At 45.9% G+C, this 17,076-nt stretch overlaps 1 protein-coding gene and 1 pseudogene across 3 annotated transcripts in view; both read right to left on the bottom strand.

The window, feature by feature from the left end:
- Positions 1-17,076, bottom strand: part of LOC146059969 (EF-hand calcium-binding domain-containing protein 4B-like) — an 87,673-nt gene that overhangs the window by 45,542 nt on the left and 25,055 nt on the right. For all 3 annotated transcript variants that reach the window (XM_083172700.1, XM_083172701.1, XM_083172702.1), the window contains exons 3-5: positions 15,592-15,703; positions 2,669-2,840; positions 38-184 (exon numbers count right to left, since the gene is read on the bottom strand). In XM_083172700.1, coding sequence (XP_083028826.1) covers positions 38-184; positions 2,669-2,840; positions 15,592-15,703 — 431 coding nt within the window. The remainder of the gene's footprint in view (positions 1-37; positions 185-2,668; positions 2,841-15,591; positions 15,704-17,076) is intronic.
- On the bottom strand, positions 6,544-6,679 carry LOC146060906 (U2 spliceosomal RNA; annotated as a pseudogene).

The following is a 17,076-nucleotide window of genomic DNA, read 5'->3' as shown; positions in this document are numbered from 1 at the left end:
AAGCCAATAAATTTAAATAAATATATATTTTACTTACTTTTTTAGGATAATTTCCAAATTTTCCTTTTCTTTTTTGGCTTCTTTGATTTGGCTTGTCACTTTTTCCAAGAATTCTTCTAGGTTCTCCAGCAAATGAGGTTCCTCAAGACTGAGCCTGGTCCACAGTTTCCAAATTTCACTTTCACTTAAATGATGAAGACATTTTAGGGAATTTTTTATTTTTTGGTTGTTATTTTTTGTTGCCCACAAGGATGACATACAAGGACATATGAGTTAGTGTTATTTGACTTACATTATTTTCCTACATAGTTACATTCTATAAGAATGGATCCTAATGTAAGGCTATCACTCATACTGGAAGGTTGCCAAAGTGTAACTGGGGCCCTTTTTCTGATCGGTGCGGATATATCCGCGTGCGTTCGGCCCACCGATGTTTTGTGTCTGCGCATGTGCAGAGGCGTCTCTGCGCATGTGCGAGCGGGGCGCACGGCCAAATCCCGCATGAAATGTGAACACTCCGAACAGGGGGTGGAGAGGGGCGTGAAGGGCTATTAGGGCTCATTACCATATGCATAGGCCCCGCGTTTCATGGGCGTTCCCATGCAAACGCTGGGCGTACGTATGGTAATGCGGCCGTGATGCACGTGTAGGGGGCGGACATATGACATCGCCGGATGTCAGCTGCCCGCCCAGATCCCTGCTTTTGCACGGAAAAATGTCCGTGTGGTCTGAGGTTGCGGGAGCTGGTGGAGCACTCGGTCCTGCATTCGATTGTCTGCGACCATCGAATGATGGGGGAGGTTCCCTTAGATGGAGGAGGCGTATTCCGTGTAAAATACACGTGCGGTCCGTTCGGCCAGCTTCTTACTGCGTACGGACGGAGTTGGCGATCCGTATGGAAGGCGGGGTTTCGCACGCACGGTCCTGGCCGCATAATCGGATCCGGCCGCACCGACCAGAATAAGGCCCTGGGAGACAATGGCAATCTTGTTAAGGTTTTTTTTAACACTTAAGCTAGCTACACCCTATGTGATTTTCTTGATTGAACCAATAGTCTGATTCTATGCAAAATCAAGTGATTGTTCATTGCAGATCTTTGCAGAACAGTAAACTTAAAATGGGAACCGTTAGGGTATAAAAGTTGTGTAACCTGCATTCATTTAATCAAATGAATGGTAAGAATATAAAATAGAAAGCAATTGCCTTATTTATGAATAGATTTTTCTTTACAATTAGCTAAAATTATCTAGTGTAATCTGTAATACTAGTTAAGCACCATGGGGGTTATTCAGATCTAATCGAAAACAGTTTTTTTAGCATATGGACAAAACCATGCTGCAATACAGGTGAGGCAAATGTAACATGTGCAGAGAGAGTTAGATTTGTGTGAGTTATTTTGTTTATGTGCAGGTTAAATACTGAATGCTTTATTTTTACACTGCCATTTAAATTTCAGTCAGAACACCTCCCACCCAAATCTAACTCTCTCTACACATGTTACATCTGCCCCACCTGCAGTGCAACATGGTTTTGTTAATTTGCTTAAAAAAAACATCTTTGCTATCAGGTCCAAATTAACCCTCTATCAAAGGTGGATTTAGACCTCATGGTGCTCTAAGCAATATGCCGGTTTGAGGCCCTCCTCCCTCCAACAATCCATACCAATATATATTTAGCTGCAGATTGCAGGTGACATTCATAGATTACATTGGCAGGTGCATAGTCTAGCAATAATAATAATGCTCAGCTGCATGAACATCGGCATTGCATACAAATCTGAATTAGGCCCTAGGTCTTTTGGAATTGGCGTAATACCTGTGTCACATTTAAAGTACACTGGCTGCCTGCTTTATGCTACAAATATCTTTTATCCTATCAAAGAACATCAAAAGGACTTTGGAGTGTGGGCAGGTCCACGTGATGCCATGGTGTCATGTGGTAGTCACACAGTGTTCCTCTGGTATGTTTTGGATGGCCTTTATGGGGCCCCTTGGGACCTGCTTGCCCCTCGGTTAGGTTGCCTTGTGGAAAATCTACCTCTGCTCCCTATATATGGAATAAAAAGTGTATGACTACTGGCCCCCATACATCAGCGGCTCTGATTCCATGACCCAACAGCATGTTAAACATCCAAGGGGATGTGAAAATAGCGGCCAAACAGATGTGTCCTCATTAATTTTTGCTGCTTTTAGCAGTGTTTCGTAGCAAAGCTATCAGCTTCATCATTGTAACTAATGGACAGCAGGAGTGTGTTTGGATAGAATAATTCTGAACACAATCAGATGAGATGAAAAAGGGCATAATCTCATAGACTGATGTACATAAATACTTACCTGGTAAGCAAATACAACCTAGACAGCGGCAATCCTACTTTTAACTGTACGTGGTGTGGCTTGATACAATTTGCATAGCCTTATGGGCAGGGCATGTCCTTGCAAGAATAAACCCCTGTTTTTGCCACTGCAGGGACTTGGAGCTACTGGGCTGCACCCAGAAACCAGATAGACTGCCGTGCCAGCCCCTACCCTGTGACAGGAGCAGGATGCTGCACATAATCTTAACAGCAGCATCCGCTTCCTTTTACTTAGCAGGTGCAGCCAGCACCCCTGTAGTGACGCCACTGACCCCAGGAACAATGATACTGTAAGCACTGTAGTTCAGTACATACTCTTCAAAAACATTGTGTGCTCCTAGATGTTCCATAAAGGACTTAAATTGTATTCTTTCTTCAGTGCCTGCTTCTTCTAATGATGGAACGTGAGGGAAATCTGTGATTCTTTTTGTAGATTTTCTTTTTCTTTTTTGGTTCCATTGACTGCTACCCGAATTCATGAAAGTTTCTGTAAAAAAACAAAAACACAGAACCCATGATCAAATGCAGTATGAGGTTATTTTTTTTTTTTTGGGGAGAAAATACTGTATGGCAGTGGTAGCCAACTCCAGTCCTCGAGAGCTAGCAACAGTTCATATTTTCCAGCTCACCTCGCAGGTACACAGGTGCACTCATTACTGACTAACATTTTTTAAAAGATCCACAGGTGGAGCTAATTACTTCACTTGTGATTCTGGGGGAGATTCTCTAAGAATCTCCGCCCCCCTTCGCCTCTCTTCGCATTTATAATTATCGCATATGTTCTAACATATGCGATAATTATAGCAAAGGACAGCTCTTGCGTTAAGAGCTGTCCCATCAGGTCCCGGCGGCTCCCCCCTCCCTCACACACCCGGCGCTGCTGCTGCTGCACCGGGCTCTCCTCCTCCCTGAACCCGGAAGAGGATCAGTGCAGGGAGGAGGTCACAGGTCCGGGCTGCACAGCTCTGTGCTGCCCGGACACAGGTGATGGGGAAGGGGTGATGCGGGGCGGCGGGGGTTCGTGCGGGGCGGCGGTGGGTCGTTGCGGGGCGGCGGTGGGATGCGGTAGAAGCCCATTGGCTTCTATGGGGCATCGCCAGATTTTTCTGGCGATGCCCCCCGCCGCGGTAACCCGGCGGGGGATGCTTACAGCATCCCAAAATGCGGTAAAAACCCAGATAACGGGGTTTTTACCGCATTTTTAGCTTAGAGAATCTCCCCCTCTGTGTGGAGACCTGGAAAACGTTAACTGTTGGAAGCTCTTGAGGACTGGAGATGGCTACCCCTGCTGTATGAGGATTATAAAAAAGTGTGCTGTCTTAAGGCCCATACACACTGGGCGACTTTTACGTGAAAGCCGCTCAGTTTTCACATTTGAGCGGCTTTCAGCATGAGCGGTAAGCGTCGTTGCCGAAAAAGCCAGCAGATGAGTGGCTTTGAGGACGGCTTTGCATAGCCCATCCCTAACTATATACCCCCCACCACCCTTGCAGCCTAACTATACATCCTGCACCCCCACAGCCTTACTAACTAAACCCCCCACCACCACTGCCATAAAATATTTTGGCTGGGGGGAGCAAAATGTATAGTTATGCCACTGGGTCAACCCCAATCATCCCCACTGTTGGGCCAAGTGCATCGAGCTAAAAGGAGACTACGGTATGTTGAAAAAGAAATCAATACCCCCTGCCCCAAAATTTTTTTATACATTTATTTATTTGATTATAAAGGATAATAAGGTACATGTGAGTTATCCGGACGCCCGATTTGAAAATCGGGTCGGATCGGGCACATCGCATCGCATCGCATGCGACCATCGGATGCGATGCGATGCGATGACCCGATTTTTCCATAGGAATCAATGTTAAAATGGACTGAGTCCATTTTAACATGGAATTCAATGGGAAAAAGGGGTCCTTTTCATACCCCTACTATCCAAGTGGGCATGGAGTTGGATATAAACCTGTGGCGAGCGTAGCGAGCCACCGAGCCCGAAGCGTGGCGAGCGTAGCGAGCCCCGCGAGGGGACACGGAATACCGTCCCCTCGCGGGGCTCGCTTCGCTCGCCACGCTTCGGGCTCGGTGGCTCGCTACGCTCGCCACAGGTTTATATCCAACTCCATGCCCACTTGGATAGTAGGGGTATGAAAAGGACCCCTTTTTCCATAGGAATCATTTTAACATTGATTCCTATGGAAAAATCGGGTCATCGCATCCGATATCGCATGCGATGCGATGCGATGCGATGCGATATCGCATCGCATCGCATCTGATTGTATGCCTTAACTTAAGGCATACAATCAAAAAATCGGGCGTCCAGATAACTCACAAGTACCGATAATAATAACAATAATATATGTTCTACTATTAGCAATATGCTAGAACTGTGTAGCAGTGCAAATGAAAATATGGTCAGGAACCACTTTGGCCATTTTCTTAGTATTACAGATGGAGCAGCTCTTTCAATCGCTGCCTTTCGCAATCCGTCAGAAGGGGGCACGCATGCAGCAGACGCTCGCTCACCCCGTTGTGACAGAGCCCACTGCCGCCTCCTTGCCGCTCCCCCGTCTCACCTGTAGCCCCCCGCACTCCCCCCTAACCCTGCATGTCTCCCTGAAGAGGAGACAGGCAGGGAATCTGCTCACCGCTGCAGAGTGACTGGGATGCGCGAACGTGTGAGACGATCGCACATCCCCGTTCAATGAATCGCCTCCCCACCAGCCTGCACCAGCTCAGGCAATCTGGCGAGTCCCTGAGCTGGCTGAGTGGCGCTCCATCTGTATGTATTGCATACTTGCCTAATTTTGAAAAGTAGTTTCAGGGAGATTATGGTTGGTAGCATAATTTTCCACAGCGCCCCATTGAGGGGGCGTCTCATGCTCCACCCAAAGGGCGTGGCTACTTCCATATATGGAGAAATTGTGGTAAACGTTTGTGAACGTGGCACCTAGAAGCATGGGTGTGCAATTTAAAATGACTTATATCCAAATGTAGATGAGCCCCAAAGCAGTTAGTAAGAGCTACTATACCTGGTAAAGTGCTGGGAAATGAGTTTGCAGAAACTCAGGAGACCGAGGTGTGCTCCCTACCACCAGTGCTGTGCCTAAACACGTGCAAAGGGGGCCGTGCGATCGAAGTGGGCTTATCTCCCGAAGGAGAAGGGCCCCATTTTTCCACTAACCCCTCTCAACCATAAGGCGAAGAGGGGAAAATAGGGAACAGTGGGTCCTCTTCGCCGAAGCTTAGAGAGACCCTCATTCCTCAACCCCCGGAAGGGTTAGGACGGTGGGTCTTCCGCACCCGAAGGTTTGGAGAGACCCTCAGTGGACTTCCCTCCGCCTTGCGGCTCGGGGTCGTCCTCGGGGGGACCGCAGCTCTCCCCAAAAGTCGAGAGCTTTGGCACATTGGGGAAAAGGAAGGCCCGTAAGGGTCGACCACACTACCCAAAAAACGTGACAAACTACAAAAAAAACAGAAAACGTGAAAGTGACGAACGTGAGAAGGAAAATAAATAAATAATAAAGAAGACCCTAGCCAGAAGGCCGGGGTGGGGGTGGGAAAAATTGTCCTACCCCATCCAAAAGGACGGGGTAAGGACGTGAAGTGCTAACCTAGAGGGAAGTGTGCAGTGCTAGTGCTTACTAGTGCATGGTGTTTTTGGGATCACCCGTGCATGTTTGGCACCCCCGAGTTTCCCCGGGGGCACAGTGCAGCCTCGGACTCCAAGCAGCCGACCGATCAGTGTCCAACCAAGTGTTTCTCTGCTCCCATCATAGGGCACTTTCCAGTCCCTGGCATGGGAATGGGCACTCCACTGGGCTTTTCGACTGACTCCCTTAGGGGCTGTGACCCCCTCGGAAGAGCAATCTACTCAGTCTCAGTGTTTCTCCGATCCCAAGGTTAAGGTACTAAGCTGGGCCTTTCGCGGTCTCCCCATCAGAGGCTACGAACCTCTGGAACAGGAGTCATCTACTCAGTCCCAGCCTTTCTCCGCTCCCTGGGAATGGATACTAGACTGAGCCTTTCGCTGTCTCATCCTTCGGGGGCTACGAACCCCGTCAAGAGAGCCAAACTACTAGGCCCAGTGTTTCTCCCCCCCTCTCACCAGTGGGTTTACGGAAACAACACCTCCGACCACTGGCAGAGGTGAAGGTACTCAGCCAGACTTTTCACCACTCCCAGGCAAAAAAGAGGGGTCCCACACCCTCCGCCCATCAGAGCAGCTACTCAGTCCAGCCTTTCTCTATTCTCTGCCAGAGGCCAGTCCATACCCACTGATATGAACAGATACTACACTTGATCTTAGCCAAAAGGCAGAGAAGCCGTGACGCGGTAAAGTGCTGGGAAATGGTGCAGATGATTCAATGTAAATGTATCTATCTCTCATTCCTTGTTTCCCCAAAAATGTAACAGTGTAATGTGGGCTAGGTGAAATGAGGGAGATTGCTAGACTAATGAGGGAGAGAGGGAGATTGCTGCTAATTCAGGGAGTCTCCTGCAGAATGCAGAAGGGTAGGCAACTATTATGTATCGCTTCCCACCGAAGTGAAAGTGTCCTTTGTGCTTCTGCTTAAGGGAAATGATTTACATGTTGTTATAAACATCCATTCTATTCTCTATTTAGGAAACATGTTTACACATCTTTGTGGCTGTTAAGCAAATTTCCAAAATACAAAATATAAATCTAAATTGATCAATTGCATTTCCTTTGTATATGGCAAAACAATACGCTCAGCAATGTAAGGTATGCTCTGAATCTCTGTCAGTCATTGTGCTCACGTGGCAGTGCTATACTAACAACACTAAGAAGCCTATTCATCATCAGGGGCCGATTGTTTCAGCAGCGGATAATTAATTATGGGAGCCGAGCTTGGAATAGCAGCGGTTCACGTGAACAGTAACATCACTACTTCAATAACAGTGACATACAGTATACTGGTGCATGGTCTACCCCAGTAAGCTTGCATGACGTGACGTCACTCACTGCAGAGGTGGCCAATGGGGTTTGCTGTTGGGTATGGATCATTAGCTCACCACAATGTTGGTCGACAGTCAATAGGTCGACACCATTAAGTTGACATACATTTATGTTGACATGAGTCTAGGTCGACATGCAGGAAGGTCGACATGAGTCTAGGTCGACATGGGTTACGTCGACAGGGTCATTAGGTTGACTTGGGTTAGGTCGACAGTCAAAAGGTCGACACTATTTTTATTCTCCGGTACTTGTTTCCTAGCACGGCGCCCACTACGTTAATTGTGTAGAGGGCTATTCGGCGTTAGAAAAATCGCATCGCCTGCGATTTTTATCGCATGAGATGCGATGCGATTTTTTTAGTTAATTTATTCACTGTTTTCATGTCCCCAGGCCATTGCATAGCATCGCATTAACTTTAAAATCACATCGCATGCAATAGCATGCAATGCGATTTTAGAGTTGATTTATTCACTGCTATGTCCCCAGGGCCATTTCATTGCATGGCATCGCACCTCATGCAAAATCGTATGCGATCGCATGCGATTTTTTGATCGCATGCGATTTTGTAAGTTAACATATGAGTAAAGTTTTCCGGTCATGTGATCTCCGTGAGCCACGTGTCCCGGAAGTTAGTGTGAATATAGATGCAATGCAGGGACGGATTGGGTGATTAACCCAGCCCGGGAGAGCGGGGGGAGGGGGGTTGGCGGAGGGGACATGCGCCGTGGGGGTGGGGCGTGGGTGGCAGTATGCGCCGGGGGGGTAGGGGCATGCCCGGGTGCAGGTGTGGGGGGGGGGGGGTATGCCCAGGGGGGGAGAAGGGGGTGCTTCCGGCGGCAGGAATGCCGGGGGGTGCGGCCAGGCGGCTCACCTGCTGCTGCTCTTCAGCTGCCGGGCGGAGGGGGAACGGGCACTGGGAGGTGCTGCCCGCGCATACGCATTTTTGATTTGGGCAAAGTGCTGCGGCCGCTGCCCGCGGCCCGGCCAGCCCAGGGGGGAGTGTGGTCGGCCCCTTTTAATGAGTTTTGTGCCAGCCCACCGGGAAATGTCCCGGTTTCCCGGTGGGCCAATCCGCCCCTGATGCAATGCATGAAATAATCAATGATATCTATTAAAACAAGATCAATAAGTTAATGGGCGGTATTCAATGAGAATACCTGCGAGGTGCAGCGAATCCTTCTTAGGATTCGCTGCACATTCGCCACGTTCCGGAGCCTTGCTGGCTCCGGTATTCAATGAGTCAGGGGCTCGCTGCCCCTGACCGGCGAATATGAGCTCCTGCGGCTAACGCCGGAGGGAGCCTGAGGACGGTGGCAGGCAGAGAGATGGAAGTCTCTCTGCCTGCCCCAGAACGTTTGTGGGGGGGAGGTGGGCTCCCCGGGTGCCAGGCAGCACAGGCTGCCCCCCCGGGGTGCCAGCAGGGGACCGCGTATATTCTCTACACCCGATCGTAACGATCGGGTGCAGTGAATATATGAATATCTAATGAGCGGCTCGGCTCCGGCGCCCCCTGCTGGCTGCTGTGTAAAAAAAATAAAAAAAAAATACATTTTTTTAAAATTAAATATATATTCATGTGCTTACAGCACATGAATAAAAATAGCATGCCCCTCCTCAGAATAAAATTCCTGATTTTTTTACACCAAATGTGAAAAAACAAAACACTTTATTTTAAAAGTTCACATTCCACTTCACCATAAAAAGATAGCGATTGCTACTCGGTGAATCATGGCGAAAAAAACCTTCAAATGTATTCGCCATGTGGTCATTGAATAGGGTGATTCACCGTTTTAGTCAAAAATTCGCCAAACAGCACAAATTCGCCATAAAAACATGGCGAATCAGGCTCATTGAATACCGCCCATTGTGTGATAGGGGAAACTGTCCCCTAGCAGCCGGGAATGTTATAAGTTGCTCGATCAGTGTCTAAGAGCCGAGCTGCTCGAGTATGTGCAAAAGGGCGGAAGTGACGTCCACTCTGAGGATGACTGGTGGAAGTGATTAAGTCTGCAGTTAACTATACTGTGTATGTAGCTGAGTGGAAGTTACATAGGGCCTTATTTTGGTTCATTCTTTCTGACAAAATCCTTCTTAGATGGACAAAACAATGTGCAATGCAGGGGGGCAGATGTAACATGTGCAGAGAGAATTAGATTTGGGTGAGTAATTTTGTTTCTGTGCAGGGAAAATACTGACTGCTTTATTTTTACACTGCAATATAGATCTCACTTTGAAGTAAAACCCCACCCAAATCTAATTCTCTCTGCACATGTTACATCTGCCCCACCTGCAGTGCACATGGTTTTGCCCATCTAAGAAGGATTTTGTCAGAAAGAATGAACCAAAATAAGGCCCATAGTTACATAGTAGGTAAGGCTGAAAAAAGACTTGCGTCCATCTAGTTCAACCTGGTATTGATATCCATTGCTGATTTGGTAGGTTCTGATATTTTACAGACAAATTATATTTCTTATTTGTACCCATGGATGTTTTTCTCCAGTAAATGTTTGTCCAACTTTGCCTTGAACGCATTTAATGAGCCAGCCGTTACCACCTCTCTGGGAAGAGAGTTCCAGAGTTTGACTGTTCTGACCGTAAAGAAATTCTTTCTACTAGCTGAATGAAATCTTTTTTCTTCTAATCTATACTTATGCCCTAGTGTCCTAGATTCCTTTCTAATAGAAAAGAGGGTGTGTGACAGTTCCTTATATTTGCCCTTGATATACTTGTACGTGTTGAGCATGTCCCCCCTTAAACGTCTCTTTTCTAATGTAAATAGTCCCAAATTGCTTAATCTCTCCCCGTAGCTTAAATTCTCCATTCCCCTAATAAGCTTTGTTGCTCGCCTTTGGACTTTTTCTAATTCTATGATGTCCTTTTTATAGTGTGGGGCCCAGAACTGCACTCCGTACTCGAGGTGAGGTCTCACCAATGCTTTATACAGTGGCATAATTACCCTTGAGCCCCTAATTTCCATTCCCCTCTTAATACATGCCAGAATTTTGTTGGCCTTTTTTGTAGCTACATTACAATGGGCACTACATCCCAGTTTGCTGTCTATTTGGACTCCTAGAACCTTTTCAAGTATGGAATTACCCAGTTCCTCTCCGCTAAGGTTGTAACTTGCACACTGGTTGTGTCTCCTAAGGTGCATAACCTTACATTTATCTACATTGAACCTCATCTTCCATTTTTTTGCCCACTCATCTAGAATTGCAAGATCATTTTGAAGCATGGTGACATCTTCTGATGATTTGATGACTTTGCTAAGTTTTGTATCGTCCGCAAAGATGGATACATTGCTGAGTAACCCTATCCCAATATCGTTAATAAAAATGTCAAACAAAATGGGCCCCAAAACCGAACCCTGGGGCACTCCACTTAGTACCGGTATCATATCTGATACGGCACCATTCACAACCACTCTTTGTTCTCTATTACATAGCCAATTCCCTACCCATCTGCAAATATTTTAACCCAATCCTAGGTTCTCTATTTTATTAATCAATCTCTTGTGTGGGACAGTATCAAATGCTTATAGCGAAATCTAGGAAAATCACATCTACAGCATTTCCATTATCAAGGTTTTTTCTAACCTCTTCATAGAGCCCTAGTAGATTAGTTTGGCATGAACGATTTTTCACGAACCCATGTTGGTTAGAACTGAGTAGACGGTGATGGTCTAAATATTCCTGGATACCATCCCTTAAAAATCCTTCAAATAGTTTACCCACAATTGATGTTAAACTAACGGGTCTGTAATTAGCGGGATCTTCCTTGTTTCCTTTTTTGAATATTGGCACTACCTCTGCTATTCTCCAATATTTTGGAACTATACTTGACGATAGTGACTTGCTAAAGATATAATGTAGGGGGGTAGCTAGTTCATCCCTTAATTCCATTAATACCCTCGGATAAATCCCATCTGGCCCTGGTGATTTATTTGTTTTGAGTTTGCTTAGCCTCAGTATTATTTCCTTCGGCGTGAAATCCACAATGAGATCTGGCTTATTTGTCCCGTTTGTGGTAAATGTTCGTTCCACAGTCTGCTCTTCCTTAGTAAATACTGATGAGAAGAACTCATTTAACAGATTTGCTTTTCCCTTGTCCTTAGTAACACTTTTTCCACTAGTATCAGTTAGTGGGCCTATGTTTTCCTTAATTAAACGTTTACTATTTATGTATTTAAAAAACTTCTTTGGGTTGGTTTTGCTTTCAATGGCTATGCACTCTTCATATAATATTTTAGCTGCTTTGATTACCCCTTTACAAGTTTTGTTTGATTCTTTGTATTTTGCGAACGCCTCCTCATTCAAGTTATTCTTATAGAATTTAAAGGCTCTGGTTTTATTGTTGATAGCTGACCTTACTTCTTTGTCCAACCATGGTGGCTTTTTTTTGTTGAATTTACCTTTAGTTACTTTAGGAATGTATTCAATAGTTAGTGAATCAAGCACCTTTTTTTAGAGTATCTCACATTTCCTCTGCATTTTTTCCCTCCATAACCGTTTCCCACCCAATTCCTGTTAGGGCTTCCCTGAATAATTCAAAGTTCGCTTTTCTGAACTGTTTACTTGGATGGCGGAAGTAATAGTTAGGTCCTGATGAATGGGACTAATGTGAATGCAATGTTAAGTATTATGGATGGCGGAAGTGAATCTCATTGTACATATGGTTGGCAAGGAAGTATTTTCATCAATAGTGTTTGGAATTTTTCTATACAAAAGGACGCTAAATGAATATATAATGTATGCAATCTCCATCTGACATTGGAGAATCAAATATTTCATGCATTGTATACTGCACTAAGCAAATAAGAAACATTTTTGAGACATATATAAAGATTTATATAGAAAATGAAAAATATATCAAGAGATGGTAATTCTGATGAGATACAGGTTGAGTATCCCCTATCCGAAATGCTCGGGACCACGAGCATTCCGGATAGGGGAATTTTTCGGTTTTTGGAATATTTTTTTTAAGGCATACTTACCTGTCCCCTGATGGTGTCTGGTGGTCTCTTAGCGTCCACGCAGTCCCCGGGAGTCCACAGCAGGCCTCCGGCATCTTCTCTGGGTCTCCAGCGGTCCCAGGAATGCATTGCGCGAGTGTGCGCGCGCGCCGGTGACGTCACCGGCGCGCGCGCACACTCGCGCAATGCATTCCTGGGACCGCTGGAGACCCTGGAGAAGATGCTGGAGGCCTGCTGTGGACGCCCTGGGACTTGGTAAAGTATGAAAAGAGGGTTAGGGGGGGGAATTATTCGAATGATTCCAAAAACCACGGTTTTTGGAATAATTCGGATAATGGATGCCCGGATACGGGATACTCGACCTGTATCAATATTGTATACATTTGATGAATGTTTAAAATTAGTGCATAAATTATTCAATCAATTCCTATATGATCTAATATCAAAATATAGTAAAATATAAAAATATTAAAAAACTAATATAAATAAATATAGAAATAATTAGTTGTAATATATGATCCAAATTGATATATTATTGAAAAAAATATATAATATTAAATAGAAAACAATACCACATAGAATTTGGCAATAGGATAGATCTACCAAAATCAGTATCTTATTTTGTATTTTATACATTTTTGATATAATTAGAGAAAGTTATAAACGGAACTAAACAAGAAAATCCAAAAAGAGAATCTAAAAAAGACACAGGGGAATATTACTGTCTATTGAATACCAATAGATGTATATACATACATTTAAGATTATAAGACACTATTCAGTTCTAAAGCATCGTTCAATCAGTCAGGGTATAAACAGCTTAGTTTGAATGTCCAGTAGGCTTCCTGTCGGCAAAGAGTCTGTTGTAGTAATTTTTACCTCACTGTTTTTTAAGTGGCTTGGTGGATTTCAGGGACCGATTTCTTTTGTATATAACTGTGGGTTTGTTTGGTAATATGTCTATAAGGACTCTATCATGTTTAAGAATGTTATAATTTTTATTGATTATATGTTTTATTTGTGCATGAGCATTAATATTTTTACAGATAAAGGCCATCTCATGTTCCCTGTTTTGAGTTTTTTTCGGATCGTGTTCCAAGAGAGTCTTCCTATCCATCATTTGTACTTCTTTGAGAGCTTTTTGTAGGAGGGGGTCTGGGTATCCTCTTCTTTTGAAGGAGGAAATCATTTTGAGGGCTTGAGAATTTAAAGTTTCTAATGAGGAACAATTGCGAAGTATTCGCATCAATTGTCCCTTAGGTGTATTTATCTTCCAAGATTGGTGGTGTGAACTGTTGAAGTGTTAGTAGGATTGTGTATTCACTGATTTAGTGAAATTAGCAGTGGTAGATTTAGAGTCTATTACGTGTAAAGAAATATCTAAAAAATCAATATGTGTGGGGTTAAAATGTGAAGTGAAGGAAAGATTGAATACATTATTGTTCAGTGTAGTGACGAAGTGCTGTGCAGAAAGGTGATCACCATCCCAAATAAATAATAGATTTTCTATATAACGGCCATAGAACACCAGATTCACACCGCAGTGTGAAAGGGTAACCCTGTCGAGCGTCACCTTAGTGCTGCCTCCTCCCTCACCCCAGCCTGATGCACCACCACTCAGCCCCACGCCCCAGATGATGTCAGCGACCTGGCAATAAGCCCATATGTAAAGGATATTGTTTAGGCTGTTACATTTGTAAAGATGTGGGACACACTTGCACCTTTAAATGTGTGGTAAGGTACAAGTTTGGGTACTTGTGTATTATCACGGCGCCCACTAAGCTATTTGCATAGCTATTCTACGTAGGGAAATCGCATCGCATGGGCCATTGTAAGTGCCGTACGATGCGATGCGATTTTCCTATGTAATGTATTCAGTGCTCTTTTATTTATATTGTATAGGGTGTACAATGCCATTAGGTATACAATAATGACATACAGTGAGGTTTTAGGCACCCCCCCCCCACTATCCACGCCACCTCGAAGCGTGGCTAGCGCAGCGAGACCCGCGAGGGCCGTCGGAACGTGTCCTACGACCTTTTCATACCCCTACTATCCACGTCGTCGTGGATTTGACATTATATAGTGTGGCGAGCGCAGCGAACCACCATGCCCAAAGCATGGCGAGCGCAGCAAGCCCCACGAGGGGACGTGAAATACAGGTAAAGTAATCCACGTCCGCTCGCCACGTTTCGGGCTCGGTGGCTCACTGTGCTCGCCACACTATATAAAATCAACTCCACGCCGACGTGGGGTATGAAAAGGTCGGAGAATGTGTTCCGCCTCCGCTCGCCACGCTTCGGGGTGGCGTGGATAGTGGGGGGTGCCTAAAACTTCATTGTATGTCATACAATTATATAATTGTATAGCTAATGTAATGGCATCGTACACCCTATATATGCGGGAGGTGCGATGCGATCCCCCGGGGCTAAGAGAGCAGTGAATAAATTACATAGGAAAATCGGGTTGGATCGCATCACATCGCATCGCACGGCCGTTAAAATGGCCCATGTGATGCGATTTTCCTACGGAGCCGTACATAAGAAACTTGGGCGCCGTGATAATACACAAGTACCCAAGTTTGTCATGCACAATAAAGTTATACCCTATTACATATGGTCACATGCTTATAACAAACACAGACCACTGTTTGCAAGTCAAACCAATATTACACACATGAGAAACTGTGCATTGATCACACCTATATCATTCATATGAGCCATGCCATCTCATGAATCTCAGCCAGACAGCGTGCTGCCAGTGTTTTTAAACCCAGCAGTGCTTCCCCCGCCACTGCCAGCGGATAGGGCTAGTTATTTCCAAGTCACTGCAGGGACCCCGCCAACTTAATATACAGCGCCGCAGGGACCCCTCTGACCGCAACTTGCAGACAGCGCCGCAGGTCCCCCTGCGCCGTACGGACCCCTGCCTGCTCCTGCCAGCTCCAGTCTTCACGAAAGGCTAGGGGGTGCCGTGTGATGCAGAGGTGAGGGCCACCAAGTCACTCCACGGGGGTGATGCCACCGAGTTGCTGGGGGAGGAGAAGAGTTCACCTCAACTCACCTCCATCCAGGGGGGGGGGGGATCTGCTCCAAACTGCCGCCCTCCAGTGGCCGGCGCCCTAGGCAAATGCCTAAAGCTGCCTAGTGGTTGCGCCGGCCCTGATACTACAGCCACTTGTGACAAAAAGCAGGGTGCGCTGTGCATGAGTGGGACGGTCCCCGGTTGGTAGAGGAGAACATTAGCCTTTAATTTGAGGTAATTTGAGTTTATTAAATGTGCACATACTCAGTCCTGAAGAGAACTCTTCATATGTTATGTATCCTTTGCCTTCATTATTAAGTTCATCGAAGAGAAGTTCTAAGTCTTCAACCGTGCAGAAAATGATGTCACTGACTTTCTGAAAGAGAAAATAAAGAATGTAGATATAATTCTCATCCTTACATATTAAAAGGTTATTTATTTGGATTGTGTAATTGTTGTTATGCTTTTGTATTGTACAGTATGACAGGCTTTCATATTCTTCACATATATCTGTACCAATGTGGGTTCATCAAAGGACTACATAAAGTAAGTTCTGTTTTACATAACATAGTAATTTTCTTTAGCGGTTTGTTAGCCGCATTCATAAATAAAGTTTTCTTCACTTGTTGATTCATGTTGCAGTCAGAAGATTTAAAGCCTTTACAGAAACTGGTGTTGTGAGTGGGGAGCTGCACCTTATTTGTTACAATAATATTATCCACTTAAAGTGACATTTATCCTACTCTTCCATTATCTGGTGTAAAAACAATGCATGCTCTGTAGCCGGGGCCTATTTAAAAGGTTCTGGGTGCCCTAGGCTAATACACATGTAGCTCCCCTTGTAATGCCGCTAAACACATGTGTATGGGCAGTGGCGTAACTATATATCTTGCGCCCCCCCGCCAAACTTTTTCGGCGCCCCCCCCCACCATACCTGACAGCCGCATCTGCGGTCACTGTCCCGTCCAGACTCCCTCAGTCACCGCTGCGCTGCTCCAGTCTTCGCTGCGCTGCTGCCCGGCCGCATCTGCGGTCACTGTCCCGTCACTCGCTCCCGGCGCCGGCTCCTGCTGATAATGAAAAGTGACTCTTAGAAAATGGCTGCCAAAACTGTCTGCAATACGGGGGCAGCCATTTTCTAAGTGTCACTTTTCATCATCAGCAGGAGCCGGCGCCGGGAGCGAGTGACGGGACAGTGACCGCAGATGCGGCCGGGCAGCAGCGCAGCGGGTAACTATAGCACCGCAGCCTCCCCCGGCGCCCATAGTTACTCTGCGCCTCCCCACGACGGCGGGGGCTGCGGAGGCTTAGTTACGCCACTGTGTATGGGCACTCTGGGACTAGAAAGTCATACTGCCCATGTGCATGTAACAAAGGTTATACAACTGGCATGCAGGGCCGGCATCAGAATTCTTGGGGCCCTGTACAATGATATTTCTGGAGCCCCCCACCTAATCCCAAATCCACAGAACGCTCTTCTGCATGAGCCTTAACCTTTCGCTGCTCCAGATCCTGCTTTCAGGTGCGGACTTCTCTCGTTCTCAGTCCTGCTGGCTTGGCTCCTGCTGCTGCTTCTTGCTGGCTCCGGCTGCTGCTTGCCTGTCACTTTCACAAAAGAATGCTGAGCACTATGAGCAGGCAGGGCAGGTCTTTCACAGAGTGCGGAACAGACAGGAGCACAGTAAAAGTACAGGAGCCAGAGACTGAGGCCACAGCACCAGCGGTGGGTAAGGCTGTGCACCTGCTGCA

The sequence above is a fragment of the Crinia signifera genome, chromosome 2 (assembly GCF_055691185.1).
Source record: "Crinia signifera chromosome 2, ASM5569118v1, whole genome shotgun sequence".
In the NCBI taxonomy this organism is placed as follows: Eukaryota; Metazoa; Chordata; class Amphibia; order Anura; family Myobatrachidae; genus Crinia; species Crinia signifera.
Note: the sequence above shows the minus strand (reverse complement) of the source record. Positions and strands in the feature narration are given on the sequence as shown.